Below are 14,444 nucleotides of genomic sequence, written 5' to 3'. Positions count from 1 at the left end.
TTAGAAATTGTGAAATATTGCAGAAGTACCATATTCCTGGATTGACATGAAAAGCTTTTTTTTTTTTTTCTGTTAGTTTTCACTTTGCCATCTCAGCTCTATGCAGGAGCAGTTTGCAATCAAGACACTGCAAACAGAGAGGACAAATCTTAGGAAGTACAGTAAAGGAGACATAATAAAATGAGACTGTGAGATTCTCAGGTTTTAATGGGAATATAAGGGATCCTGGATTAGCGCAACAAATCAAAACAATTATGCTCACTCGGAAAGTATCTGCTAACTATTGTTTCCTGTTTCTTCTTAATGTGTAGGACATATTCTTCAAGTGCCAAATATTCCTACAGTTTCCTTTTTTCAGCTGTCATGAAAGCATAGATCCATATTCTTATATTTCTAGCTGTATGAATGATCTTTGCAGGTAAGAATGGAGTTCTTGTGTATTTATTTTTGATGCATGAAATGAATGCTCACTCTCTCTATTCAGACAAGAATTGAGCAGTACTGAGTGAAGTTAGTAGGAAATGAGTTCAAAGCGAAAGAGATGGGGTTTCACTTAGTGGGTGATTTAACGTGGAACCAGAGGACACACAACCTTTGTCTCTGCCAAGGAATAGTTTGATTGCTAAAGATTTACATAGATTCAAGGAAAAACTAGACAAATGCTTGGGAAAGAAATCTGTGGAAAATCACTAATGATAGAAGAGAGAGCTGCTAACCACTCACACACAATATACCTATATCTGGAAGTCTTGAATCAAAAATAGATGGAGATTGGGAAAATCTACTGGGGGAAATGTCAATGATACTGGAAGAGTAGGTCCATTTGTCTGACACAGTTGTACTATTCTTCTGATAAAAATATAGCAGAGTAACCTTTCAACTACTAAGTCATTCGACTTAGTAGGCTTTTTTCAAAATTGTTTTATTTGTATAAATTCAGAGATGTTAAAAGAATTCAGCACTCACTGGCTTTGGTGGGAGTTATATTACCTCAGTTGCTTGTGTTTTATGCAACTTGGTATTCTTCCCTTAGCTCCAGACTCCCATTTAGTTAATACCAGTTGTTCAAGCTAAACAGGTTCTCCAGAGCATAACTGAACAGAAAACTGAGCAATGTATAACTTCCTTTTAGAAAAGGTTTTATAACTAAGAAATAATAGCAGATACTATGATGGCCTTCTCAGAGTATCATCAATTTAATCAAGAGCGTACAGAAAAATTCACAAGTCTAAAAGTAAGAACCATTTAGAAGCATCCATTACAACTTTTTAGTTTATTTTCAACGAATTTTTGACTTTCTGTTTTGCTACCAAATCAGTATGGAAGAATATGGGTTTGTAAGCAAGTCTCCAAAGTGTGCTTCCTGAAGTTGATGATCTGTACATTGATTTTCCTAAGAGAAAAGCTGAGCTGCCACTTCATAATTCAGGAGTTTATTATGCCTCTTCTTTAGCAAAAGAAGAATAATGAAAAGGAAATTTTCAAATGTGGCATTGAATCAGTGTCATGATGCTAAGGAGGATTTGATTTTTGTCAAATTGCATGTGTGTGTTGATATGAATTGTGTGAATGTTAAAAACCTTGAAGAAAGTTTCTGTGTCTGACAACCTCATTAATTTAGGCTTATTTTGTTTATAAAAGAGACCTCTCTTCTTGTGTCTTAGTGTAAGTCTATAATGTTTCTTGTGGGGCCACTGTATATGCCAAGTATTCTTTTTATTAAGACCCATTTAATTGGATTAGGTAAGGAGAACTGGAAGAGATTCTGATCACTGTCATGAAGAATATAGTGCTGTTTGATTTGATAATGTGTTGAAAGCAGAATACAAACACTATTTATTGTATTCTCAAGAACATTAATTTTGGAAGCTCGATCTTTTGTGCTGAAAGACAAACTCAGCTAATCTGTCCTGGTCATGCTTTACTAGAAATGTCTTGTTGTGACTAGTTCATTTTGTCATCAGGTTCACAGTGAGTGACAAGAGTTGTTGAACTTTCACAGTAAAAAAAACAAAACGGTGTCTTGCCTTATGTGGTTTGAATCTGAATAAAATTTGAGGTTACCTAAATATTGATGAATGTCTCTTTACTTGACCCTGGCAAAAGTGTACTGTCTGGTTTCTTCTGTACAGACTAAGGTGGAGATAATTACTTTGTTCAAGGTTGCACTGTCTTGAAATTGTCTACAATAACTGGTTGATTATGCTTCTAGTGCCAAGCACTTCAGCACAAGGTCAGGAGGTTACCAACAGGGTTCTCCTCACCTAAGTTCAAGGACTAACTATAAATCAGAAACTTTAACTTGTTACTTGGCTCAGAATGTCTCTTATCAGTGTAGGTCAGAGTTTCCATGTCATACAGGAAGGAGAGAGACCAAGACATAGATCTTGACATCTTCATGACAAGGTCATGTTTCTCTTTCATCAAAAGCATATATTTTTTTCTTATTTTGTAATAAATTACTATTTTTGTTCATTGTGGTAATATTAACATGAAAAAAAGTTTTTGTGAGATCAACTGATAAAAACACAGCACTGTATTCAGTATAGTTTATCCCTCTTCACAGTATTTTCAATAAGTATGCCTCTATAGCTGAGCAGCCTCAGCTGACTGAACTATCCTGAGCAGTGTTTGGTGGCAGAAATTTGTAGATGGGATTTGAGTTTGGTAATTGCTCCCTCGTTTTATCATTTCAGAGTGGATGATGATGAAACGTACTGCAGAGCCGTGACAGAGTACGCTCGAGCATGCTCTCATGCTGGGTCCCCTGTGAGGGATTGGAGGGATGATTTTCCTGCCTGTAGTAAGACTCTTTAATAAAGCATATCGTGTGAGCTTTGAAAAACCCCACATATCCGTTTCAAATAATTCCATCTTGACATTTGTTACTATAGGACTCAAACCTGATACCAAAGTAGATCATCCAGCTTCACTATTGCTGGTGAAAAATGAGGTAAATGATTTCCTAGAGGAATATTTTAATTACATTGTGATCTGATGCAGATCCATTCAAAATTCATGTTTGTGCAGATTGCTTGAAACTTCATGTATGCTGATCATATTCTAAGGGGAAGAAAAAACATCTGTGAAGATCTGATGTTTCCCCTCTTCCCAGCTGACCTTTCAGCCTCTACTGGCTCTATAACAGAATGAATACAGTGAATCCAGCTCCTTCTAGTCATCACCACCACCCATGAAATGCAGTTCAGTCTCATCCACAGAACTCTGAACTAGTTGAGATATGAGCACATGTTCCCCTGTCACAGAAATTATAACTTCTAGTGGAGAAGTGATGTAAGAACTTGATAAATAGATTTCAATACTATGACATTGTCGTAGTATACTATGAAATACTAGAATACATAGAAATACCGTGATGAGAGATTTGTCACAGTTCATCTGCTACAGTTTCTCCAAACAAACACTGTACCTGATCTGAATAATTACCTATACCAAGTGTTGCACAACTGTTTGTTCAGATAAATAGGAGTTCTCCAGTACGGGAAGAGAAATTACACTAATGTGCAATGTAATAATGTTCTTTTTTTTTTCCTAGCTGAGACGTGTGAAGACAGCTTTGTACACCGTGATTGTATCAGTTGTTGTCCACCAACCTGCACCTTTGAAAAAGATTGTCTTGGCAGCAACTTGCACTGCTTAGATGGCTGTTACTGTCCAGATGGTAAGTACCATTACTTTTAGGTGAAAAACATGTTTAAAGATACTATGCAGCATAATAATAAAGTTGTGTAAATAGACTATGCTTAAAGTTAAAACCAAAAAATATGAATATTGTAATTTCTGCTTTAGCTGTTGTTACTCTCACTGTGATTCTGCCTTTTGCTGTGTTCTAAACATTTATTTAGTCATTGTGGTTTAGGATGAAATATCAGTTAAAACCTGGAGCCGTAACTAATGCTCTCTACAACGAGGGATAGCATAAATTTAATCCACTTTATTTGAATGACTCCTAAACCTACTGAGGTTTTCTTTAAACAGAATGTATCTTACACTCTGTACAAGAAACCTTCTTTTGACCTGTACTAAACAAAAAGTAGGGACTGGACTATGAACAGTCCTATTCTGAGAGGACTGAAGATTATCTGTTCTCAGAATCTTTGTATTTTTGACTCTACAGTTTTACACACTTCAGGCATATATTTTTCATAAAGCAACCATTCAGGGTGAAAACTGCTTAAACTGCTTTGAGAGAGTTGTATTGTTGATTGCTCTGGGCCATCTGCATTCACTAGGTGACTCTTCATGTTGGTCCCTGGCTAAGACTGATGAGCTCACCTTCTGGCATATTTGAATATTTGAGTCAGATGGGGGAACAGCAGTGATCTGGAGTCCATTAACTTGTTTTTAATCTCAGATATAAACCTCTATCCCAATAGGTCTCATTATGGAAAATGGAACTTGTATCTCCGTGTCAAATTGTCCTTGTACTTATCATGGAACTGCCTTCTCCGTAGGCTCAAAAATTGAACAAGAGTGTAGTAATTGGTATGTAAAAGCCTCATGTTTGTGTTTCCTCTGTCTGTGACTCTAGTCTGTAGTTAGTTTAACATGATAGTCACACTCAAAATTTAAAGAATAGTTAGTGTTTATGCTTTACAGTCTGAGCTCTGTGTATCACCAAAATACACAGACTATTTTATGGAAACAGTGAATTCAAGACCTGTTAACTATCTCAAAGCTTCTCTTTTTGATAAATGTCAAAACAGTGAATTTCTGTATTTTGTGATTTTTCTTTTTAGTATTTGCACTGGTGGCATTTGGAACTGTACCGATCATGATTGCCCAGGTATATATTTAAAGATTCCTTTCTCTCCTCAGTAAACATAAGAGATAAACTTTTCAAAAGACAACAGATTCAAATACAGTCTAAGAGTTTGGGATGTGATTTTAAGAAAGATTTAACAGATGCATGCCCAGCAGCATTGGGCAAGCTGAGGCAAAGCTGTTAACTGTCTGACAGTACTAACTGTGCTTTTTCCTATTTGGTTCCATAACTCGGTGTGTTACATTCACCTTTTCTCTTCTCTCTCTTACTTGCACTCTAAGTGCTTGGGGACAGGCACCTTATTCCACAGACCGGCACCACATTATCTGTACGGTGGGCCATGTTTAAGGATGTCCTCACTTCTAGATGCTGCTGTAGTGCAGAGAACAAGCAGAGCATTATTCTAATGCTCAGAATGCTATCTTGTCTCCCTTGTAACAGCAGTTCATGTCTCGATCATCATCTTTAAAGACTGCATGCCTCTGTAGTGAGTTACTCAGACAAATATCTAGTCAAGTAGAGAAACTCCCTTGTCAGTTCTGTACTTTACACAAGATTATGCTATGAAACTTCTGAAAGATATATATATATTATATATATATATGTATATATATATATATATATTACAAATTAAGGAAACCCTTTTGAATGAGGTAGTAAACAAGACTTAGCTGGTGCTAAAAAAACAAACAAACAAACAAACAAACGAACAAAACCTTAACAGGGTGGATCTGTAGAGTAAAAAAGCTGACACAGAACCACTCCATATGTGTCTCGTATTTGTTGTGTGTGCCTGTGAGGGGTTGGTTATGATTAGTCTTATCCTAGGGACTGAATGCTTTTTAACATTGGGAGAGGGTTAGTTGTGCTCTGCTGTGGCCTCATGAACTGAACCAAGGTTGGCATGTATGTGCTGGAGACTTGCTTCAACAGTGCACTCCTGATCTGAACTAAAGCATGAATATAGATGCATCCTGAGGACAGAGAGTGTCCTCTGCTCATCTGGAATTCAGGACAGCCCCCATATTCGGACACGGCATCTCCATGCCTGCAGTAACAAGCTCCCTGTGAGAGAGGAGAAAGAAGCTTGTTCTCTCCTTTACATTCAATCATGTCAAAAGATGAAGATGATTCCAGGAAACTTCAGTTGTAACAAAGAAAAAGCTCTGTTTTTTTTTTAATTATCTCTTTCATGTATTCTACAGAATTTGTGACTCATATCTCACTCTAGTTAGAACCAAAGCTGCAAATGGGTACGTGCAACATACCTAAAATAGAAATAAGTGTCTATAATATATTTCACTTCCAAATGCAGTAACAGCCATAAAGATTAAAGCTAGACTGGATTATGTGCCAAAAAAAATAAGGGGAGAGTTTTTTTGTTTGTTTGTTTGTTTTTTTAATTATATTATATTTCTCATTTACAGAATGACAGTAACTTCTTATGTCAGTGAACATTCTTATTTATCCTTTTTCTCTCAAGCCGAATGCTCCATCACAGGTAACTCTCATTTCACAACATTTGATGGACGCCATTTTACCTTTCTTGGGATTTGCCAGTACATTTTGGTAAAAGGCACTGGGAAAAACAAATTCACAATCACTTTACAGAAAGCATCTTGTGGACAGGTAAGTCACACTGTTATTGAACTTCCATAACAAACACATGGTTATATATTTCATATGTATTTACTTTTGTAAAGGTGCTACTGTAAGCTAGCAGATTATGGTAACAGAAAAATATCATAAATTGAAACCTTTTCACATTTTTTTTTAAGTTGTCAAATTACTACGTTTTACTGTCCTTTGTAAAAGCAATGACAACTTTTGAAGCATTAAGTCTAAAGAGTTATTAATTTACACACATTAAATAAATATATGTTTCTATGTTTACAGTACAAACAGTTGCATGAAGCTTTAGAACAGCTTTTGCTGACTGTATGGAGCATGCTTAATACATTGAAAATTAGGCAAGAGATTTTTTTTTTATAGCTTTAGATATGTATTTGTTATGTTATAGCATGTTTACATTGTTGGAACCATTCCTTTTAGAAAATTATTGAAAAGATTAAGCACCATACATATTTGTTTGAAAGTATTTTGGCAGATATTCAATGACAGGTCTTATGAATAGAGATGTTTATAAAAAGTACTTATTTGTGAGACTTGATTTAAAGACATTTTTAATCAACTAGGCTGTTAGGGGAAAGGACTCTGAGACTGCCTCACAGCAGCCTGTGTGCTGGTGTCTCTGCTTTGCTGTACATATCTTCTTCTGCATAGGTGTTGAGATTCCTGTTTCTGCATTTCAGGTTGGCCTCAAGCATGATACAGTTGGTTAGGTAGCCACTGAGAGATAAGGCTGCTACTGAAAATGACCCTTAGCACAACTCTAAGCAACTTAAAAAGTTCCTGTGTGAAAACATAGAGGCCCAGGGGAACATACGTTGGTTTTAGTTGGCTATGTGTCACCATTTGTTCTGTAAATGGTTTCATAAATTCTGCTTGGACAGCACTTTAAAACAATGGATGTTAGTTTACATGTCATCATTTTTTGATAGTCACACATTTATAAATTATTTTAGTATAATTCTAGAGAAATTATATCCTTTTGTCTGCAGTCAGAGGTCATGACTGTGTTTCAAGGAGGAAGAGAAGCACCTCCAGAACTGCAATAGTTTCTTTCTACTGCAGTACTATGTTTGGGCTCTGGTTGCACCAGCTTAGCCCAGATGTCAGAATTTTGCTGACACTGGATAATCCAGCAATGAAGAGAACCCAGGGTGGATGTGCAAGTATGGTCTTGTGAACCCAGTATCAATTCTTGCGGATCTCTGTCTGCTTACTATTAGACTGCCATAATAGCTAAAATGCATTCACCTCATTCTTACATCCATAAGCAATGTTTTATTAAGTCCTGCATTTAATTTTGGGTACTCAGTTTAATGCTTTGAATAATAGTTTACGTCTGATTTACCTGATGACAGTTCTCTCATTTTCTTTTTCTGTTTTCTCCCACTGTTTGCTTTTGCTTTCCATGCTAATATTGCCTTTGTTCTCTTTCTGATGGTGAAATTTGTTTCTCCTTAGAACTTTGATCATGCCTGCATTGAGTCTATAACACTAGTTCTTGAAGATGATATGAGCAAACAAGTGACTCTTACAAGAAATGGTCAAGTCCAAACTGGTCCTAATCAAGCTTTTAATCTTAATGGTAAGAAATAAATTGAGTAGAGTTTTACCAGGATTCACATTTCTTCTTTTATATTCTCCAAAGCTTTTTAATTATATCTGTTTATCAGAAAAGGAATTTCTTCAAAGATAACATATGAAAAGTACAATCACTTACTTTTAATAACCTTTGTATTGGTTCCAGAAATATACCATTTCACCTCATGAAACTACGCCCTCCTTTCTTTGCATTTCTTATCTTGTAGAGTACCTTGAAATTCCACTCATCTGGTTTGTGTCTGTTTAGGGGGGAGGAGGTAAGAAAAAAAAAATAACACACACACACACACACACAAAACAGAAGTTAAGAGAGGTTGAAAGTTGAAAGGTTGATGTTAAAGTGGATCTTGACTGAAGTTTTTTAGAATGAATTACATGGAATAGAATCCATGCACTCAGTGGGGTCTATGTTGCTTTCAAGGCTGACTGATGATCTTGGGCAGGTATCTTCACATTTTTGAAAAGGATAGTAAGATAAATTTACCTTGAAAGGATGTTATAAAATCAAGCACTGAAGGTGGGAATGAGATAGCTAAATTTTGTATCTCAAAATGATCAGTAATAATTTCTTACTGGTGATACTATACCAGTCCTTTCCCAGCCTCTGGCAGTCAGGAGCTTAGGGAGTTCTGAGCTGTTGGCTGCAACTATTTCTTTACTTCATTGGATTTTACTAGTCATAGTTTTGCTTTTGGCATTCACAGCATCCTATGACAAAGAGTTTCACAGCTCAGTTATACTTTTAATCATATCAAAATTCTGCTTCATAATTTTTCTCGTAATTTAATTTCATATCTTCTGAATCAGACCTTATTGACTTGTCCCTTTTCACAGTCTATGACAAATACTACCTATGACAAATGTTTTAGTGTCACATTCTTGATAATTGGCTGTATCTGTTAAGTCTTATCAGCTCACATAAGCATTTTATCTTCACTGTCTGTATATCTCTGTGTGCAGAGGCTGCTGTGAAGACAGACCTGATTTAAGTCTGCAGCTGCAAGTAGCCAAACAATGTGTAGCACATGAATGCTGTGACTGTGAAATTTCCATTTCCTCGCATTATGGATGTGCTAGGAAGGGGAGCTGGGAATTTGATAGGGCCTTAGTTCACATACAATCTAAGTATGTATGTGTATGTATGAGATATACTGATGTCATATCAATAGCAGTAAGAGAGAACCTTCTATCTGAAGATTGCAATGAACTTTACAGACATCTGTTAATTTATCTTATAACATCCCTGAAGGCTAAGGAACAAGTGGTTTCTTGTCTTGTCTTCTTGTTACCAGAGGCATGCTGTTGCATTGCTTTTTGTAAAAAAAAAAAAAAAGAAAAGAAAAAAAAAAAAGTGCATGTGGTTTCTGGATAACTCACAGGTACAGAAAGGTGAGATTTTTTTTACTGTTGACAGTAGCTGCAATACCTGATTTGTGTTGTTAATGAAAAAGATTTGTAGTCTTACAATTTTTGATAATAGAATAGAATGTGCAAGGTTATTTGGCTACAGGTGAGGTTGCACATAATCTATTTTATTTTAGGGATGAATGTAGAATCTGGAAATGGATTTCAGTGACCGCTTTTCTTTTCTTTTGCTATTTGCAGGGGCTATTGAAATTCGGAATATATCTTCCTTGTTTGTTCAACTAAAAACTACGTTTGGTTTGAAGATACTGTTTGCTAAAGATGGAGAGAGAATCTATGTTCAAGTTGATGTCAGCTGGAAGAGAAGAACATTGGGACTATGTGGAACTTACAATGGGAATTTAAGAGATGATTTTCTGTAAGTTACATACAGTACATTTAGACTGTTTTTAAAAACAAGTGAAAAGTTTTGTTGAATGTAATCACCTCATATTTTTATGTCATTAATTCTGTTGTGCTTTATTAAAATAACCAATACAAAATATCTTAATTAAAACTTAGGCACTTCTAAATATAAAACTCATTAGCTAAGTCATTCTAAGACATTTAACTAAGTTGTTACAGAAAGCTTGAAGATTGGTTATTGGATCATGATATTGCTTGAATGCACGCTTTTCCCTCCCTGCTGCTCCCTAAGCATCAGAGCAAATAAATGAGCACTGATAAAAGGAGTGGATGACAGTACTAGTAGAATCCTCGCCTAATTAACACCTACTACTGTTTGATTTTGTTTTCCCTATATCAAGTTCTAATGGAAAAATGTATTCCTGAGCCACAGGAATAGTTTAATTAGAAGGGTACATTTTCTTTATTCTTTGACTTCATTTTCACCAGAGTTCTCCAAGCTATTATATCATGAAACTTTTCTAGCAATAATGAATTATTTTGAAATATGTAGTGAAAAACATAATCAAAATGTAAACTGCCCCCTTCTAGAATGCTGAAATAAGCTAAAGGGTTGATTTTCTGACATTCCACTGAACAAAGACCAAATTCTTCTCTCATTAATTCCTCATCCAACTTATTTCAGAGTAATTGCATAAAGTGTAAAGGAGGGCAGACTTTGAGTGTTAAGAGTATTTTTGCATGAGCAAAATATTGAGAAAAATCTTCACATATTCTCTCTTCTAAAAGAAACTGTCTTAACAGTTTCTGTCTGTACTTAACAGACAGAAATTCTTTTGACATGTTGAATGTTGAATGTCTCTATGCATCTAAGGCTTTTTGATGTACCTTGTACACATGTCCTCATGTGTAGTCTGTGAGGGGAGCAGGATGCTTGCAGCGTTGATCTTTTCATTTTCAGTTCTCCAGCAGGGATGATAGAAGGGACCCCACAACTTCATGCCAATGCATGGAAGGTTTCCTCAGCTTGTTCTGTGCCTATCAACATTCCCGTGGTTGATCCCTGCAACATTAATCAGCAAAATGGTATGATTTCACAGGGCAATCTGGAATTATTTGTATCTTATTGCTACGGGACATTTTTGTTTTATCTGTGAGTGAGTTTCACTGTTACTATTCATTAATGAATATGTATATGAATATAAAACTCATATAAAACTTAAGTTTTAAATGCACATGCTTCATTTTCCTTTTCTGTTTTGGTAAAGATGATTTTTTTCCACACATTAAGCAAGTAAACTAAAATAAGTAAGTTGATCATTTTATGCTGGGCATACTGGCCACAAGCCCTAAATTTTGCTGTCCAGAATATGTGCAGAACGTTAGGCAGAATGGTGCAGTAGTCTTGTACTGTAGTCTTGCAAGTTGTGTTCAGATCAAAAGTCCTGTCTCTGGCTTCTCCATGATTTTCTATGCTGTATTTAAAGGTTTCCTTATCCTCCATCTATGGTCTCTCACACAAACCAAGACAAACAATTTGAGATCTGCAGATTTGTTCAAATTCCTGACTGAAGATTTACTTTTGGCTTGTTGACATGCCCACATTTTATGTTCAACTTTCACTGTCTCCTTTCCATGTTGCTGTTCTTTCCAATTAATGAAGACAATAGAGCAGAGAGCAGTTGCCAATTCTGACAGAATTTAGTTTGGCGTTTTTAATGTTTCAGAAGTAAGGATGTGGGATTTGGCCATATTTAATGGGAGTGAGCCCGGAATAACCGTAAACCTTTAAGAATCTGGGGCATTACAAGACTGTTTATGCCTCCAGCATTGTCTGTCTTCTAAAGCAGTATATGTCAGCCAAGTTAGCTCTATACAAGATACTTTATGCCTTACCTTCAGTTCTGTGTTTCCTCAGAGGAGGTGGAGTTTGACATATAACTAAGCTGCTTACAGCAGGAAGGTGGACTAGATAACCTTCTGAGGTCCCTTCTAACCTGCATTTTCCTGTGATTATGGAAAAAACATTCCTCGGCTACATGATGCTGTTGCATGTTATCACCTGTGTGCTGAGCCAGCAGAAGCATCTTTTCAGTCCTGCCATGATCTGTTTGTTTACTTATTTTGTCAGGCTATTTTTCAGTCAAGTCACATACACTCACTCCTTGAATCTTGTTTATGGATGGACTCCAGAAACCCTTGTGTCAGTGTGTAATATAGGAATGAACAGAGAGGAGGAAGGTTAGGGACACTCTTTTAGCAGCAAAATTGGTTTAAATATGACCCACTCTATGGTGTTCCTGAGATATTCCACCATTGTAATGATAGCATGTTCCAGTGGCAGCAGTAGGGTCTGTTGGTACTAGAAGGTATATGGCTAGCTTGGGGCTTGTATGCTCCTGAGTTCCATTTTGCAATGCTTGCTGAGTTGACATGCCAAGAACAATATGGATGTTACCAATTTCAAAGCTAAATGAAACATTAAGTGGGAAAAAACATATTCCAAGCTTTGGAGGACTTTGCCAATTCCCTTGAAATATGTTATATTGCCATTTACATTTCCTTCATTGCTATAGGAAGATTTTATTTTATTTTATTTTATTTTATTTTATTTTATTTTATTTTATTTTATTTTATTTTATTTTATTTTATTTTATTTTATTTTATTTTATTTTATTTTATTTTATTTTATTTTTAAATAATTAACTGTTTTAAGTGGAGTTTGATGTTGAGATAACATAACAATCTTAAACCATAGAACTTTTCAGAAATACTTTGTATAGAAGATTTTGTTGTACAACTGGCTGATTATGTTTGGTGTTAATATTCTGTGCTATTAATTTGATTAATTGCTATTTTAACATGGATCTGGCTAAAACAATGTCACTTTATTTTAGTTGGGTATGCTTCTCACTGTGATATCATAAATCAAGAAGTTTTTGCTCCCTGCCATGCCTACATCAGTCCAGCATTATACTACCAACTATGCCGCTTTGATGCCTGCAAATGCGGAAGCAGCTGTTTGTGTAATGCTCTTGCACACTATGCTTATGTCTGTGGAAAGCACGGCATTGCCGTGGACTTCAGATCTCATATTTCTTACTGTGGTGAGTAATGTTTGCGAAGTAGACACTCTTTTAAAATGTGTTAAATTTTAGAAATGTCACTGGCTTCATGAAATATAGCAATTGATGATTTTTTGGTGGAAACTAGAATTGTGCCAAGGGCTAAAATCTTGCTCAGGGGGAGAATGCTGGTAGCCTCATGTTAGGCATTTGAGTCAGGGACCCTGAGCTGACTCACAGAGGTGTCTGTCCCTTTCTGCTGCACACATTAGGCTACAGCCAGTAGTAAACAGTGTCAGGAAGCAGCAGAAGCAGGGCTGTTCCCTAAGGGGAGGTGAAACAGGGTGGTGAGAACTGCCCCGGCGTGGGCATGGATTTTCCAAATGGGATACAGCATATTTGTGGCAGAACATGGATTTGAAAGAGGACATTTCCAAATCTTAGAGTGATGCCTTAGTTTTAACTGGACCATTGTTCCTCTCCTGAGTTACTGGATGAATGGAGATACACACCACTCACACATACACACACACACAGAAATAGAAAATAGACTTAATTCCAGCCAAGGATTTTTCTAACATAAGGCCATCCTGAACATTTCTAACTTTAGAAATCAATTAACTAGTTTATTTTTCTCATGCATTTTAACTCACTCCAGAACAGCAAAGGGCCATTTTGCATGGCTGTTTTGGTGTCCCATGATATACTGTTTTGTTTTTTATTTTTCACATTTTAAGAGTATGCTGTTTTCCCTTCTCTCTCCCTCTCTCTCTCCCCCAGCTGTGATGTGTCACAGTGGTATGCTTTATCATCAGTGCTCTTCTTTTTGTAAACACTCCTGTGCTTCACTTTCTATGGCAAATATCTGTGGTGATGACTGTGCAGAAGGATGCAATTGTCCTGATGGGAAATACTTTGAAGAGTCGGTCAACTTTTGTGTATCAATGTAAGTCATACTAAAATAGAATATGTGCGTAGGCACATTTTACTCTTTCCAGCAAGACTGAAAATAGTTTTTCTGCTGTTTCTCTCAATATGTGGACTGCCTAAGAAATGGAATAGCAAGCAATACATGAATAGTTTTTACTAGGACCTCTAGTGACAGGACAAGGGGCAATATAAAGAGGGAAGATTTAGATTGGATATAAGGAAAAAAATCACAATGAGGGTGCTAAGACACAGGAACAGGTTGCCAAGAGGGGTTGTGGATGCTCTGTTATTGCAAGTGTTTGAAGTTGGGTTGGATGGGGCTTTGCATAACCTGATCTGGTGGAAGATATCCCCAGGCAGCAGGAGGCTTGGACTAGGGGATCTTTAACCATTCAATGATTCTGATTCTAAGATTTCATACACTGCTATGTACTAATCAATAGTGGAGCTTCTTCCACTATGTACACCCTATTGTCTGTAAAGCCATCTAGGGAACATCAGAGAAAATATGTCATACTGATTTAAAGAAGGGTGATGAAACTTTTTTTAATTCATGGGGAAGTATTTTCACATGAAACGCTTGTTTTTAACACTTAAGAAAAAATTGGAAGGGATGCACATAGCAGCAATCCATGAAGTCATAGTATGGAGAAAGTGGCTAG

General features: G+C 36.3%; 1 protein-coding gene across 1 annotated transcript in view; it reads left to right on the top strand.

Moving 5' to 3' along the window:
• Window positions 1-14,444, top strand: part of OTOGL (otogelin like) — a 98,740-nt gene that overhangs the window by 15,284 nt on the left and 69,012 nt on the right. The window contains exons 10-20 of the mRNA XM_068661245.1: window positions 312-418; window positions 2,697-2,803; window positions 3,557-3,682; window positions 4,398-4,506; window positions 4,761-4,807; window positions 6,270-6,415; window positions 7,877-8,000; window positions 9,623-9,800; window positions 10,749-10,873; window positions 12,685-12,894; window positions 13,633-13,798. Coding sequence (XP_068517346.1) covers window positions 312-418; window positions 2,697-2,803; window positions 3,557-3,682; window positions 4,398-4,506; window positions 4,761-4,807; window positions 6,270-6,415; window positions 7,877-8,000; window positions 9,623-9,800; window positions 10,749-10,873; window positions 12,685-12,894; window positions 13,633-13,798 — 1,445 coding nt within the window. The remainder of the gene's footprint in view (window positions 1-311; window positions 419-2,696; window positions 2,804-3,556; window positions 3,683-4,397; window positions 4,507-4,760; window positions 4,808-6,269; window positions 6,416-7,876; window positions 8,001-9,622; window positions 9,801-10,748; window positions 10,874-12,684; window positions 12,895-13,632; window positions 13,799-14,444) is intronic.

Source organism: Anas acuta, chromosome 1 (genome assembly GCF_963932015.1).
Source record: "Anas acuta chromosome 1, bAnaAcu1.1, whole genome shotgun sequence".
Taxonomy (NCBI): Eukaryota; Metazoa; Chordata; class Aves; order Anseriformes; family Anatidae; genus Anas; species Anas acuta.
This window is presented reverse-complemented; position numbering and strand designations above follow the sequence as displayed.